This window comes from Nansenia antarctica, assembly GCF_963989245.1.
Source record: "Nansenia antarctica genome assembly, chromosome: 7".
Taxonomy (NCBI): domain Eukaryota; kingdom Metazoa; phylum Chordata; class Actinopteri; order Argentiniformes; family Microstomatidae; genus Nansenia; species Nansenia antarctica.
In genome coordinates this window covers 53,023,433-53,039,231 of record NC_137677.1, presented here as the reverse complement: position 1 = coordinate 53,039,231, position 15,799 = coordinate 53,023,433, and the positions used below count along the sequence as shown (strand labels likewise).

At 40.9% G+C, this 15,799-nt stretch overlaps 2 protein-coding genes across 4 annotated transcripts; one reads left to right on the top strand and one right to left on the bottom strand.

Moving 5' to 3' along the window:
- Positions 1 to 294: 294 nt before the first annotated feature.
- On the bottom strand, positions 295 to 4,101 carry LOC308162260 (ankyrin repeat and SOCS box protein 9-like). 3 transcript variants are annotated; one of them, XM_080536401.1, is made up of 7 exons: positions 3,964 to 4,101; positions 3,707 to 3,786; positions 3,090 to 3,197; positions 2,110 to 2,260; positions 1,807 to 1,941; positions 1,237 to 1,428; positions 295 to 972 (listed from the first exon to the last, which is right to left on the bottom strand). In XM_080536401.1, exons 1-7 carry the CDS (start codon positions 4,052 to 4,054, stop codon positions 839 to 841), a joined length of 891 nt encoding a protein of 296 aa, XP_080392527.1. In that variant the 5' UTR covers positions 4,055 to 4,101; the 3' UTR covers positions 295 to 838. The 3 variants fall into 3 exon arrangements, with proteins under 3 accessions (XP_080392527.1, XP_080392528.1, XP_080392529.1); XM_080536402.1 differs by having other exon boundaries at positions 3,707 to 3,780; positions 3,964 to 4,016; XM_080536403.1 differs by having other exon boundaries at positions 836 to 972; positions 1,205 to 1,428.
- A 1,636-nt stretch (positions 4,102 to 5,737) lies between these two features.
- On the top strand, positions 5,738 to 15,551 carry gpr143 (G protein-coupled receptor 143; the record flags this gene model as incomplete). Its single annotated transcript, XM_080535883.1, has 9 exons — positions 5,738 to 5,993; positions 9,600 to 9,709; positions 10,279 to 10,373; positions 10,678 to 10,770; positions 11,150 to 11,259; positions 11,521 to 11,629; positions 12,628 to 12,745; positions 13,160 to 13,415; positions 15,324 to 15,551. 9 exons carry the CDS (start codon positions 5,738 to 5,740, stop codon positions 15,425 to 15,427), a joined length of 1,251 nt encoding a protein of 416 aa, XP_080392009.1. The 3' UTR covers positions 15,428 to 15,551.
- Between the last annotated feature and the right edge of the window lie 248 nt (positions 15,552 to 15,799).

The window sequence follows — 15,799 nt, the reverse complement described above, 5'->3', positions numbered from 1 at the left end:
CAAAGCCGAGAGAAGGCAATCAATATATCACTTTAGCTAAATGTATCACCCCCCACAGGACCCATGCTTCTGTGTCTCCAAGCATCCGTTTCTCTCTCTACACTTTCGTTTGTCTTGATTATCCTGATTCATGGGAGACCCTGGGGTGGCTTCTTTGTAAAAGTCTTGATTGAACTCTGATTTGAAGGAGAATCACATAGCCATAATGTAATTGTGCTGTAACATATTTATTCAGATGAGAAAATATGTTTTCTTGTCAGTTATGGCACTGTTGTCATCGCACTGATGGCAGTGCCTCTCTGATGTATGTGTGGTGGACAGATGGATAAATGTGTGTATGTACACATGAATAGATCTCCTATGTACATACAGTACACACATTTATCCATCATTATATGTATTATTATTATCTTTTGTATTAATTATTTAACAACAATCATGCTGTACATCCATATATTCATATTTAACAATGTTTCAACCAATATTCCAGTTTTTAATTTATTTCTATTTTTATTTTTGTTATTTTTAAAATAACTGAAATGCAGTGCACTGTCAATTCTGCACTCCTTATTAAATAATACAGCCCCTGCTGTGTCTTGTGTCTTTTTCATCATAACATTCAAGATTTCCTCATGTCTTTATATATACACAAATGGATAAATCTACAGTTCTCACACTCCAGTTTTACCAATTAATGATCAATTATCATTGCATAAATAATCCCATGTAAATGTTCACTACTGAGTTTGTTTCTCCCCACATATGATGCGAGTGTGCCACCTAGTGGAAAGACCGCTAGACAGCATGAATTGGGGATGTCTACATTTATAGATGTCGCTCATTTTTCAGACTGGTACAAAAGATATAGTTTCAGCTCTGTGGGTATTTGAAGACCATTGATTGCACTAAACCTTGCCTTCCCCAAAACTTTCCTGATGGATAGTCTGGACAACTGCTTCAGACAGGACGCTCCTGGTCAGACATCAAAGGAAAACAGGCATCATTTAAATTACAAAGACATAGTCAGTGTTACATGGTCAGTGTTACATCATATATATAATATGTCTATATAAATAGCATGCATATCATATAAAAATGTCACTGATAACTGAAACATACACACCTTAACAATTATTTCAGCAATATAATCACACAACAGTACATACAATAACCATTAGAACAGAACACCAGGTCCAGAACATACTATTCAGGCTTTAGTAGGGTTTGGAGGACTACCTCCTCTCTGGTCCAGTAGCTTCTCCACCAGACTATTGGGAGGGGCGAGGTCCAGTGCCCGTTGGCCCTGGGTGTTCCTCCTAGAGCGGTCAGCCCCATGCTCCAGGAGAACAGACACCAGCTCTGGGCTGGACAGACGCGCTGCAGTGTGCAAGGGGGACTCTCCGTCCCTACTGCTGTTCACACTGGCACCTGGCCGAACACACAACCCATAAACACCTCATTAACTCACCCAATTAACTCTGTCCACCTCATTATATCAGATACTGTACTCATTATACCCTTCATCCTCTAAATTGAGTATTCATTACTATCAATGGTCAAATGTCATACAAAAAAGAATATTGGTTGAATTAGCTCTGAACAAGTTAATGTTATGTGCAGCGGTGCATCCTCTGGTAAAAGGTATTGTAGGCCTACAGTCAATTATATGGAATCCATAAAGAACATACTGCATCTATTAACGTGTGATACATGCAATACTGGTGTTTGTCAAATCCATTGTTGATTCTACCACACATTATATCCTTACAGTGTCATAATAGCAGACTAAGGAAAATTCACACATACCGAGCTGAAGTAATTTCTTCACAGTGCTCAGTTGTTGATTGGTGCAAGCAGTGTAGAGTGGGGAGCCTGATTGGTCCGTGTGCTGATCTACATCTGCACCATGATGAACCAGAGACTCAATGCACTCTATGTGACCTAGACAAAGATACCGCATCATCAGATTAAACAACTGCTTTGAAACACTGTCCCTCTTCCCTGCTTAGGAACAATTTACAGATACATGGCATACTGTATCTAGTGGCTCCAGTAGTGGCTCCACAGAGCAGATGACCTGAGGCTGTCCTAGAGAATGTGACCTCTGACCTTTGGCTGCAGCTCTGTGGATGGGGGAGGCTGTGTGGCTGGACCCTTGAGGTGTGGCTCCGTGTTGGAGGAGCAGGTTCACACAGGCCACGTGGCCCTGGGCACTGGCCTCAGACAGGGGGGTGGAGCAGTCCAGCGTGGGGGTGTTCACCTGAACACACACACACACACAGCATGCACATATCAGCTCTAATGAGAAGATTCCATCCATCAGACACATCCTGTTCAGCCTGTTCAGCTGAAGTAATGAATAACAACAGTAGATCTGAACCATCCGACCAAGCCCTGCAGAGGTAGAGGTAGCAAGGTATACGTTACTGTTTCACATAGGGTTTCCAGAACACTCGTGTGCCATTGTCTCTACATTGTCTCTACATCCAAGATGGCGCGGCATATGGCGCCTGTGCTTTGGGCGCCTGAACTAATGCCTTATTTGTCTTAATGCTGCAATGTCAAGGAACCGAAGCCTAAGAATTTGACTTTCTTACACTTGTGTAATGTGACGTAACAATAAAACTTGAAACTTGAAACTTGAAACTCTATGGATGGCAGTTGGATGGCAGTTGCACACATGTGAGGAGAGGAAAGTGTGATTTGTTGTTGTTACTTATCGCATATATTATTCAACACAGTTGAAGAACGTGCCAGGCAATAACATTACTCAGACTCAGCTGCTATTAAACCGTGTGATTTCATTCTGTCTCAGTGTACACTTGTGGTAAAACAGTAGGGCTTTTGCGATTTATGATGTACAGTACAGTAAATTGCCTTGTGTCTATAGTTGATTTCGTGCGCACACATAAATCCCAGTGGTGGGGTGATCTGACTGTGAATAGCCTGTGTTTGAGCTGTTCTTTTGGTCTGTTTTCAAACATGCATCAACACAAACGTACTGTACTTTCAACATGCAGTTTTGTTGTTAGTTGTTATGAGTGTACAGTATGTAGAAGTGCAGATAGACACTATAATGTCCCACTTACATTTGCCCCGTTTTCAATCAGCAGCTTGGCACAGGCAGTGTGGCCCTGCAGACAAGCTCCATGAAGGGGAACCACTCTGTCCAGAGTGGCCAAGTTTACACACGTTCCCTATAAGGAAGACGGGAACATGTTAAATTATATTACATTACATCATTAAACGATCATCATTAAACGATTCATTAAACGATTCATCATCAGATTCAACTTTATGGTCATTACAGAGTACAGTACCCAGACAATGAAATGCAGTGTTGCAATGTCAATAAATTATCAACCATTAAACACGTAAGCTCAGCAGTATAAGCTGTTTATGAATAACTCCAATATGTCAGCCATTACCACCAGCCCACCATAGCTTTCTCCCAAATCTCCCCTTTCTATGATGTTTTTCTTTGAAACGTTGAAACTATTATTCTGTCCCTTGAATAATATTGTGTTTGAATGAGGAAGCATTCCATCTTCTGTTCCACAGCACAATCGATGGCGAGGCTTCAGTTACTTACTAAACTGAATAAACAAACATTAGTTCCACTGAAGCCTGAAGACATGGGTGTGCATAACAACAGTATCCTAACCGGTCAGGGTTATCATAAGCAACAGGTCTGGATGTGCCTTACCCGACTTATTAGCTTCTGCAGAGTGACGACACGTCCATTATAGGCTGCATCATGAATGGGAGACCAGTCAGATTCTACATCTTCAGGAGAATAACAACAATCATGAGATCATTCATTCATAGATAGACCACGTGGAATCAGATGCACTAAAAAACATCTTCAATGGAGATTTGACATTGAAAGTGTGATTCAGTCCAGGACTAGGCTTAACTGGCCCTAAGATTATTATTACTCAACCCACTGTAGATATTACTCACCACTCATCAGAGTGTTGGAGAAAAAAACAACAGATCCAGTTTGGCTTGCATTGTCCCTCGGGTTCTCTTGGCGGCCTGTAGGCTGTGTCATTGTTTACCAATGAAGAGTTCCAAAAATCACACAGCATTCAATGTGTCTTGCACCATTGGTTTTGTAACATCAGACACTGGACTGTGACCTCCTATTGGTGTAGAACCCACCGGAGGACGCCTAGTACTGAGCTGTTTTGGGAGTTGTTGGCATCAGGTCATGGCCCGCAGCTCTCTGATGTCATTTCCCCTCAAACTCAAGAACTGCCATGCAGGAAGCGGATTTGAATTCTCTGCTGGTCTGGTCTAGTTTTTACAAGGCACAGGGAGCTCATAGGAGCCAATGGTGGTGCAGAGAGCCTGGGAGCCTGTTGAGCAGGTCTGTAATTTGACACTGTCATCAAAGAGATCCACACCCATCCCCTCCAACTAAAGAAAGAGAGGGAGGAGGCTGGGGAACAGAGATATGGGATTGTAGGACTGAGAGGATTTGTGAGATTTCAAGTACGGTAGTATGGGGAATGGGGGGAAACAGAGTGAGGAGTTAAAGTGAGGAGAAAAAGTGTGAGACAGAAAGAGCCTGAGGGAGAGAGAGAGAGAGGGGAGGTTGCAGGTAAAGTACAGAGGAGACAGATATGTAGGGAGATTGCTCTAGTACTTCGGATATTCGTGTCAACACACATACTTTGCCTTTTACAAGGGAAAAAAGGGATATGGAAACGATAACGTTGTGGTTCAAATAGAAAAGTAGAACCTCTTTCATGCTAGGCTATCCATTGGATGTAGCCAGTGGTTCCAAAAATCCTGACATCAAGGATAGGTAAGCATTTTGCTAAGAAAAAACACCAGGGCAAGGCATACCTTATCATGCAGAAAATGTTTCTGTGGAGTTGTTTTATCCACCACCAGATGGCAGTAGCATAGAGGGCAGATAACTGCAGTCTAGTGGAGAGCAGCAAAATCATAATTCTATTCCCAATAGTGTTTATAATCCCTGGCAACGGACTGCCACTGTAAGCCTTCAATACAATTGATGTTGTCCCTTGTTGGGGAAGGTGCCAGGATTAGAGTTCCATTGTGCCAACCCTCTGTAGAGAATATTGATCGCTCCCTTGATGATTTTGTTTCACAAATCCCCTCACTGTTCACCTGCTCTCCTGACACTCACTAACATGAGTTTACACCTCCTGTGACCCCTGAGGGCAATGGCAGTGTATTTCTGTCTGGCAGGGGTTAGGCGTGCCATGGAAAACACAGTCTATGTGACAGTTATTTCAACTTTATAATAGCCGAACTACTACACCATACCATTTAACTCCAAATATGTAGGGTTAGGAACACATCCAGTGTGGCCCTATGTTAGTTTGAATACTTTCAGTTTGAGATTCTCCATTGGAAGTGTGATTTAGTCTAGGTTAGGTAGTCTAGGTCATTTATGTTCAAGAAACACACGTTTTATTCACACTCTCCAGCAAGTAGCAATGCTATCAGGGCATGGGTAATTTGTTGGGGGGGGGAAATAACTAAAGAAAGAGTGAGTTTTACACTAAATGCCACAGAAACATTCTTTTGTCAGCTCCCTACCAATGTGTTTCAGTTGAACCCTGACTGGGAGGATTAAATAGAAGCACATGATGATTCAACCCGTGATTTCACTGGGAGCTCAGGCCATGGGGACTAAATGAATGAATTTCCCCTTTCTTTCTTTTCTTCCCTGACAGCACCGTAGCCTGCTTCTCCATACATGGCATCCCCAAGGCTGGAGACGTTCTGCTGCCCAAACCGAGACGCATCGACCGATTTTGTCATAACTTTTCAACCGATCTTCTTTGGTGGCATATGCATTGGTAGCGCTGGTTTGAGTCTAATATTTTCTATATTACAAATTTTGCCCAAAAAAAGGGGTTACAGACGTCTTGGACAATACCCTCTTCCGAAGCCAGCGTCCTCGTCGAGAATATTATTCATCATAAGCATCTGTGACATATTGGGATGTGCAGGTAAGGCTTAATTCCATCCATACCATAAATTGTCCCACTTGACTTCTACGTCATGTTATATGTGTAGGCGGTACCGTCTCAAGTATTTAATTGAGTCTCTGAGTCTACAGTAGCCTAAAGTACAGTAGCCTAAAGTACGCTTCACTCTAGTATGCAAATTAAAAAGGCAAGCTACTTTCACTGGTCAGAACAAAACAATGGAATTCTGATTTCCCCAATATTCAATAATCAATTTGGTTATTAATGTCATGAACATCCCTCTACTCTACTCAATAGGATACCATGTGGCCTAGTTATGATGATTGTTGATTGAAGCATTATTGTGAATGGATGGTTGTATTCATTACACATTTCAGTATAATTAAGGGATTTTAACTACCAATTGACTAGTGGTATTGAGTAAAGATATAACATTCTGAATTTAAGAATGCCACTTAAAGGAGAATGACTTTCAGATGGTTGATAGGGTGAATTTGGGTAATATGGGACATTGTATAATGTGGGACACTTAAGCTCCAGTCCTTTTCTGTGTCATCACCCCCATGAAGTGATGTGATTTCAATCACAAGACATCCATGCTAAACCGATAGTAAGTCCTGTTGACTAGGTTTTGTTAGAACAGAAAATAAACACATTACCCGAATTCACCCTACAACCTACTACTGCTTGGTAGGTAAGGAGATTGACATGCTTGAATGGTTCAGTTGGGAAGTTATTTGGACTCAAAAGTGTGAAGCACTGTCTCATCATGCCATTGTAACCCCTCACAATCCGGACAGACCAGGCAGGCACACAGGTTCACTTTCAAGCTGTTTTATTTATAACATACCTGAATGTGCAAACAAAATGATGGTTATTATTGATGGTAGGCTCCAGCACAAAACAGCTCTCACCCCTGCATGTCAGCAAAACAAAACATTCAGAACACGCCACATTGCCGCCATATGAGCGGTGAGCTGGATGCAATCCTACTTAGAGGGGAGGGAACAGGTGGTTAGTGTGAACGGAACACTGTCCCCCCCCCTCCCAGTGACCTGCGGCGTTCCACAAGGAAGCATATTGGGACCTTTACTGTTCCTAATATATGTGAATGACATGTCATCAGCATGTGATTGCAATTTGTTCCTGTTCGCGGATGACTCAGCTCTGCTGGTCTCTGACAGGGACATATTGCAGGTGGAAAAAGCGCTAAGCACTGAACTGAGTAGAATCTGCATCTGGCTAGCTGACAATAAACTATCAATACACCTAGGTAAAACTGAAACCATCCTATACGGATCCCCATCTAAACTCAGAAAGGCTGAACACTTTAAAATAAAAGTGGGTAACATTAATATCACAAGAAAAGAGGATATTACATACCTGGGCTCCATCTTAGAGGCAAATCTTTCCGGAGATAAAATGGCAGCAAAAGTAATCAAAAAAGTGAACCATAGAACTAGATTCTTGTACAGGATATCCTCACTTGTCAGTAAAAACACACTGAGGACCCTATCAGGAGCTCTCATTCAATGTCACTTCGACTATGCCGTAACATCATGGTACTATAGAACCACAAAGGCCCATAAAACAAGACTCCAGACAGCCCAAAATAAACTGGTTAGGCTTCTGCTAGGCCTCAACCCTAGGACACATCTAACCGCTGCTCATTTTTTGAGCCTTGATTGGCTACGAGTAGTTGACAGAGTGCAGCAGCTTGCACTGGGCCTGGTCTTCAAGATACGCTACACCACAAAGACACCCAAGTACCTGTCAACATACTTCCAAAAAGTGAACAACGTCCACACATACAACACCAGAGGAAGCTCCACGAACCACGTTCAACCGCGTTGCACCACAAACAAGGGGTTAAACTCGTTTGCAAACTATGCAGTAAAAATGTGGAACGCCCTTCCTATAATCTTAAAGGAGTGCAAAACACTGCCCACCTTCAAAACCACTCTCAAAAAACATTTACAGGAGGCTGCAATCCGTAACTGGACCCTCTAAATCAAAAATCTGATTAAAAGACCCGAACTACCCACTGTACATACTTTGTGTTTTGTCCCCCGCCCCCACCTGTGGTGTATGTCCCCACCTGTCCTACCCGCTGTACATACCTAATGTTTTGATGTATTGTTCTTCCCATGATGGATGTGTGTTTATCTTGTAGATAGTAATAGTTATTTGTCTGTATTATCTTGTAGATAGTACTAGTTTTTTTGTCTGTCTTACATGTAACGATGAATTGAGAATCAAGGACCCCAATTGAAATAAGCCAGTGGCTTTCTTGTTTTTTTTATCCTTTTAGTTGACCTTGTATGTAATATGTACTTTCATGTACCTACTTCTGCAAATCTTCTAATAAAGTTTTCAATCAATCAATCAATCAATATTAGCTCACGTTAACTGGCTGGCAAAGTTAGCTCACAACTTTATCCATCCATAAAATACAAATAAACAAAACATAACTCAAAAGTAATGGCATAAAAACCAATGGTAAACATTAATCTCAAATAATACATTCGGTTTATATTAGTGACAACTCTTTATCAAAGGAACTATAAAACGGGGACCGGAGCATAAACGTTAACCTACCATCTCAGCCGCTCACACAGACGAAAGGGGCGATCTACGGTGGCCTTCGTCATCACATTAAATGCGGCCAGTCCAACCACCACTAGGGGCACTACACACCGTATGCAGCCATGGGTAAATCAATTCGAAACACTTAACCAAATGATAAAAAGCAAACGATTTTGATGAACTTCAACCTATAACTTAAATATACTTTATAACCCTATTACACTATACTGTTCACGATAATGGAATTAAATGTAAGCACATGCTTATCTGTTCTCTCTATCTTGTGATACAACTAGTTGCCTATCGGAAGTGTGGTGATGAGATACCATGAGTGCTGCTGAGCTTTCCTGTACACAATAACATTGTTGAAATTAAAGCATGATTCATTCAATGAAGTCCTATGGTCAGGGTGATGCCAAATCAACAAGTTGAATCATTTTGTCAATGATCAGAGGAGAAATGCTACACTTGTTCTTTTTTTATTTGTTTATTCTTTAACCACAAAATAATAGGTTTCCTCATTATCTTGTTGTTCTCATGCAATTAAGCTTCCTTATATGTGGCTCCTATTTCTCTCACAGCAAGGCTCTTTTTCCACTGCAAGTGAAAGTGCTCTAAAACAAGTTAAGCACACCTCTACACATTTCAGACCAAAACACACTACAGCATTAAGTACGTCACATTAAGTTCCTGAAGGTATTCAAGCTCATCCAATCCTCATTGCAGTGCAGCGGGGCAACTCTAATAATGGATGTATGAAATGGAAAGACCCTCATAAAACACTACCTGAGGCATCTAGTATTTCCATTACATGTACAAATGCAATTAAAGTGATTCCATGACAGAATCAAATTAACAAAGCGTATAATAGCATAACGTGAGCAAGAGCTTTGTTATTTTGTTTCCAGTGTTAATGGTACCCAGTAATGATTTGAATCCCACTTATCGCCTACCCCCAGATGTGTTTGATATTATGAGGTTTCCTTGCTGTTTCCTGGTAGTTGTATTCGGTGTGTATTCTTAGAGGTTGGTCTTTTCCAGGTATCGTAGTGAGGTCGTCCATCTGGCTGGGCCTGCCCAACCTCATCACGCAGATCTCTGTAGCCAACAACAGCGACGTGTGGCCTGAGGTGTTCTGCGTCGGCAGTGCAGTATGTATTTGATGTTCGCCTACCTCTCCACTGCAAAGGGCAACAAAACAAACATGAGTGCATCAGTTTGTACAGCACTGGAAATAGCAGCTCCTATGATTCTACATTAGATGTGGTCACTCGCATGACAAAAGGATGGTTAAAGGAGTTGTTGTCGTCTAGGACCATACCAAATACAATCCTCTCAATCTCACACCAATCAATGTTTTGAGGATAGTCAGGCATGTTGAAACACCTAAAGTATATTTAGAACATGTGCAATTCCGTGAATAAGTAAATTAACTCAGTAGGGAGCATTTTATGGCAGAGATTCAGTTATTAGTCTTGAACACACTGACTGAAACATGTGTAGCATGTCTCCCGTCTACACTCTGATTGTAAGTGTATAGAGTATTTCTGATACAATTTCTTATTAATTCAACTAAAAAGGTAATCTAGATGCTGTACTTATCAAGGAGATCATCTAAACTCATTATGATATCTGTCTGTATTATCCATGTTGGAGTATGGTCTATAATACAATTTGATGTTTAAACCCTTGGAGGTTGAGCCTGTTTTGTATTCCACAGATGTGGATCCAGCTCTTCTTCAGTGCTTCCTTCTGGTGGACCTTCTGTTACGCTGTGGACGTCTTCCTGGTGGTCAAAAGATCTGCCGGAATAAGGTACACCCCCATACATCTGCTACCACTAGTTACATATTCATAATCACAACTATCTCTCCAGTATGCCAAAAGCATATTAAGCACTGCACCCTCTGATGTGACCAAAACCAAATATTGTGATGAATTATTGATACTTGGTTAATGAAATTCCACTTAGTATGTGAAAGTATGTTTGTCAGTCTGTATACTACTGTACTCCCCTTTGGCATTACTGTGGATCTCACATATAATCCTTGAGCTAGTTAGAGTATGTGTGCTGAAAGCTCAGTCTCATGACCATGTGACTTGTGGCTCCCTCCATCAGCACCATCATCCTCTATCACATGATCACATGGGGTCTGGCTTTGTTGCTGTGTGTTGAAGGTGTGGCCATGCTCTACTACCCATCTATCTCAAGGTAAGGTAACACCTCTCAACTGGGGTGTTGAGATGCAGTGAAAACGAGACATTATTTGTCACCATACTGCAGTGATGTGTGAAATCATTCTCTTATACAGTCCAAGTCGAGCAATAAGAGGGTCAGGGCCATGACATTACAGTAATGTTCTCTTGTTCTTGCTTGTCCGGTCCTGTTAATGTGTGGAATGTGTGTCCAGATCTGTTCTTTGTTGCTAGTCAATAGCCATCTTGTGGACTAATGGGGATTGTGGTGTGGTGTGAACCCTTAGTAGCCTCACTGGCCCTTCTGTACTCCTTCCACTATGCCCAGCGGGTAAAGACATGGCCGTGTGACCTGAAGGGCTGTTTCAAGTGTTCTGTCTCTCCTGCTGTTACAGTTGTGAGAATGGCCTGCAGCATGCTATCCCTCACTATATCACCACCTACGCCCCAATGCTGCTGGTCCTCGTGGTCAACCCTGTGCTGTTCTCCCGGACTGTGACTGCAGGTCAGTGTACACACTCCTCCTGCCACAATGACATACTCTCATTTGGACAGGCAGCATTGTAATGCTTATATTGCAACAAACCTCTACAGAGGCAAATGCCAACAGATGTACTGCCACGGTATAGGGTTAGTGGTACATCATGTTTGACGAACATTCACTCAGTACTAAACCTTTCACTTCTTTGCTAGCTGTTCCATTTCAAAAGAAAATGCCTATGTAAGGGATGGTGCAAAAAGTGAATATTTCTCTTTTTCTATTCAGTTACATCATTACTGAAGGGACGGCAAGGGATCTACACAGAGAACGAGAGACGCCTGGGTACCGAGATAAAAATACGCTTCTTCAAAATCATGCTGGTCTTCTTTATTTGGTATGTAACTTATCTTCATCTAAGAGAGAAACCAGACTATTGCATTTTCATTGTTCCATATAGAGTTTGCAGTCTATTATTAGCTGAGCAGCATACAAATCGGTATGTAGGGTATGCGCTCATGGTCAGCGGAAATGGTAATGGATGCTATTACAGTCCCTGGCCTAAATGTGATTACAGATCAACCCGTTTTTGTTGTACAGTATTAGGTTAAAGGTAGACACAGGGATATGACATCAAATCAAAATGAGCAGGGCGATGCTGCCAGAGAGAAACAACAGAGATAGAGAATAGAGAGTGTTGTGACAGAGGCGAACAAATCCAAATCCAAACCAAAGACATTTCAGAGAAGGAAGGAAAATATGACACTGTAGAGTTGAATGTGATTGGCATGGCGGAGGACAGTGAAACTAGTGGACACTTGTTCGCTCTTGTTCACTACAATATCTTTGATGAAAGTTATAATATAGCGTCATATGCTGTCATATCCCAGAGTCTACCTTTAAGCCAGCTTTCCTTTCTGGCAGTGCTTGTGAGTGGTTGTGTGTCCTTTCATAAAGTCCAAGGCCACTGAGAGGTCATTCTAATAAATCATCAACTACTATTTTTCAAAAGCACTGTTACTACATTAAAGGCTCTTTTAGTCTAAGATCCAAATTTCCCAAAAGGAATATCTGGCTCTTCAACTGAAACTTTTACTACATGTTTTATCAATTAGTCCAAGAGACTGGATTTGGCATACTGACAGATCTATGATGCTGGAGTCCCTTGGTGAATTTGTCATGTCAGCAAAGGAAAAAAAAAACATTTGCATAATGAAAAACAAGGCTCACTGAACTAAAAATATATGGTTCTCCAATGTTATACTTCTCATGAGGTATCAAGCCCATACCGATCCTTCGACCTGCAGTTCTGTTTACAAATCCCATTGAAAAGTAATTGAGATATTTGATCTTGATGTTATTGTAACACCTTGTGTTATTATTCCCAATGTTTAGCTGGATGCCTAACATCATCAATGAGTGTCTACTGTTTTACCTGGAGATGCAGGCAGACATCAAGGAAAGCAGTCTGAAGAATATTAGAAACGCTGCCCTCATCACCTGGTTTATCATGGTGGGTTACATTTACATTAACATTGTTGGCATTGAGCAGACGCCTTTATCCAAACAAATACATTTGACTAAGTAAGTGAATCATCTATCCATCAGTCATAGCAGGAAAAAGTAATCTATGCTTGGCATTGGCAAGTCATAATGCTTTTTTTTTTTTTTTTTTTTGAGAACAGTAAAGAAACTATACAAGGGGGTAGAGGCATAGTAGTTGTCTCAAGAGGAACAGTTAAGGTGTAGCCTGAAGAGATTCTCTTATTCTCTTAGGGTTCAAACACACTGCATAGTATATGATATTCACCAGACACTTTTGCTAGTGCCAGCTGTTGGTGCAACACTAAATGGAGATAGACATGATATTATACTGAAAGCTGAGGTTTGTTTATATCTATGGTTCTCTGTATATTTTTCCTTCCAGGGGATCCTAAACCCCATGCAGGCTTTCCTCAACACGTTGGCCTTCCATGGCTGGACGGGCTTCGATGTGGACGTCAGCCTACAGCAAAGGAGGGAGCTGGCCTGGGACTCTGCCTCCATGTCTGTGCCCAACACACCAGGCTACAATCCCATCGTGGGCACCACCCTGCACTACCAAGGCCACGTCCAGGAGGCCAAGAAGAACATGACAGGGAACGGGCAGCCGCCCTCTGACGGCATCAGCGTCCTCTCAGAAGGTAATGGGGCTTGGCTGGGTAGTACCAATGAACATGCCCCAGTGTATCAGGGCTGGTGAGGGCCAACCCTCACATACTGCTCATCAACATCTATGGTAGCATGTTGCTTCCAAAGCTGCTATTGGACTCCCTCATTATAGTGTGTGTGGTCTTGCACCCTATATTTAAGGTTGATTGAACTTTGTACCATTAAGTGTGTGTTTTATTTTTAATGTGCCCTACATAAATGTGACTCCAGTTCAACCCCCAAAGTAATATGTTTCACTCATAAGGCCAAGGTTTTCTTGGTAAAGTGAGATTTGATAATACAATTGGCTACTGAACTTTTGTTTCAATATCTTTTAAAGAACACCAGGTGTCATGATTTTTTTGAGGATATGGTCTAAGCCAGGAGAAGAGACCAGGGATTGGAAGGGTTTAGCATGTGCTTCTGTATTACCATGTCAAAATGTCAAATATGTATGCTCTTACTTGGCTTGTACAATGCAATCGATGGCAAAAATATGAAATGTATTTTGGGTGAATGTATGTTTTTGTCAGTAGGTTTTCGACAATTTCTAGTATTTGAAGGGATAGTTAACTTTTCTTACACCTTATAGTTAGATGGTTCCTTACCCTGAAAGTAAACCATGGGTCAGGAGAAACTGTAATCCAAAGTTGCAAGTTGTTTAAATAGCCACTGCTAACTTAAAGATAACTTTAGCAACGGCTAACAAAAAGCTATGGGACTGATGGGGGCTCTACTGTTCCATGGACAATTCAGGGTAAGAAACAAGGTGTACAAAAAATAACTATCCCAGTAAGCAGATTTAGTGCCATGGTCATGTGCACCATTTGAAGATAATGTACTAAAATATTCAATGTTTTGGTTGATATTCAGGATCCCTGACAATGACCTTGCCTTTTTTAATGCAAAACCCTCATTAAATAAAGTACAACTTTGAAGGATTTAATGTTTCTGGTTTATGAATATGGCCCTGAATCTGACTTTCACAGAGTGAGTCTGCTACAGTATCTGTAGTCCTCAATGATAATGATATCCTATCGTACAGAAGTTTCAACATAAATCAGTGGTCCCATAACAATACTACAAATACAATTGTCCACACTTGTAAGCATACATTGCCTATAAGACATCGACACCCTTTTTCAAAATGTTCACCTTTTGCTGCTGCAGAGCCTAGAATCGTAGTCCACTAAATAAAATTTCAAAGTGAATGAACATTTCTAAACATTTTCAATAATAATAATTATAATAATTATTAAATATAATAATAATAATTACATTTTAAAAATGTAAAATGGAGAAGACCTGTTTGCAAATCCAGCAAATGCATCATCTTGTCTGCACCATCCCTTGTGTGAAGAATAATGATAACTGCATCATGATATAGGTATACGCTGTCAGGGACTGTGGAGATTGTCAGGAACAAGAGTAAATTGGTGTAAAACAGCCTAATAATGTGTGTAATTGATTTAATTTCAAATAAGGGGCTGACAAAATCAACTACATTAATACACTTATAACAATTTTTCTTGCACCTTAAGACATTTTAGCTCATTTTAGGAGAGCCACAGCAATGTTTATGTTTCTTTCACTTTGAAATGGTCCAGTATGCTGTGTAGATCAATGGGAAATAACATTATAAAAATATATATATATAAAAAAAAAATAAAAAAAAGCAGGCTGGAGCAACAAAAGGTGACATTTTTAAAGGCGATGTATACTTTATACTTTACGATGCAATACAAGCATTTTGAGATGGTAAGATGAGAAGATAAATGAAGTCAGTGTCGTGGATTTAGAGAGGAGCAACAGAGAATGTTGGGAGTTTTGATTTGAAGTGTAAGAAAAGGGAATCAAATATCCGCCTTAACTCAAACATCTCCCCTATTTTGTCTTGCTAGGTTCAGAGTCTAGTACAATTGAAATCCACATTTCCAGTGAGCTGCGAGACTATGAGGATATAGATGCAGATGGAGAATCGTTGGAGAACACTGCAAGGCACTAGCTGGGGCCAAACGCTGCATCAACTACACGTCTCCACTCTCTTCACTCTGTCTGTGACTATGCTTATCCCCGTTAAGTTAACTCCACCCAATTTGTGTCCCTGCCCTCTTGTCTATTACTGGCAATCATACAAACATAAAAATAGAATTGTCTCTCTAGTAACATCAGTAGACTTCAAATGATCTTTAGTTGTTCAGTTACTTCTCTGTTTAGGGTTTGCCATTTGTATCACTAGCATAGTCAAAAGTATGATCTAATGACAGAGAAACAGGATATATTTAGGTGCCTCTTATCTCATGTGACAATACGTGATAGAGTGAAGAGTTTGTGTAAATGGATTGCTAATTAATTTGTCACAGCACCAAGATACACA

What these genes read in the sequence shown, in the direction of transcription:
- LOC308162260 (XM_080536401.1), bottom strand. Translation starts at nt 4,054, where the DNA reads ATGACACAGCCTACAGGCCGCCAAGAGAACCCGAGGGACAATGCAAGC. An exon ending in CTCCAACACTCTGATGAGTG is followed by an intron (nt 3,787 to 3,963) that starts GTGAGTAATATC and finishes ATTCTCCTGAAG; the next exon opens with ATGTAGAATCTGACTGGTCT. An exon ending in TGATTGAAAACGGGGCAAAT is followed by an intron (nt 2,261 to 3,089) that starts GTAAGTGGGACA and finishes GTGTGTGTTCAG; the next exon opens with GTGAACACCCCCACGCTGGA.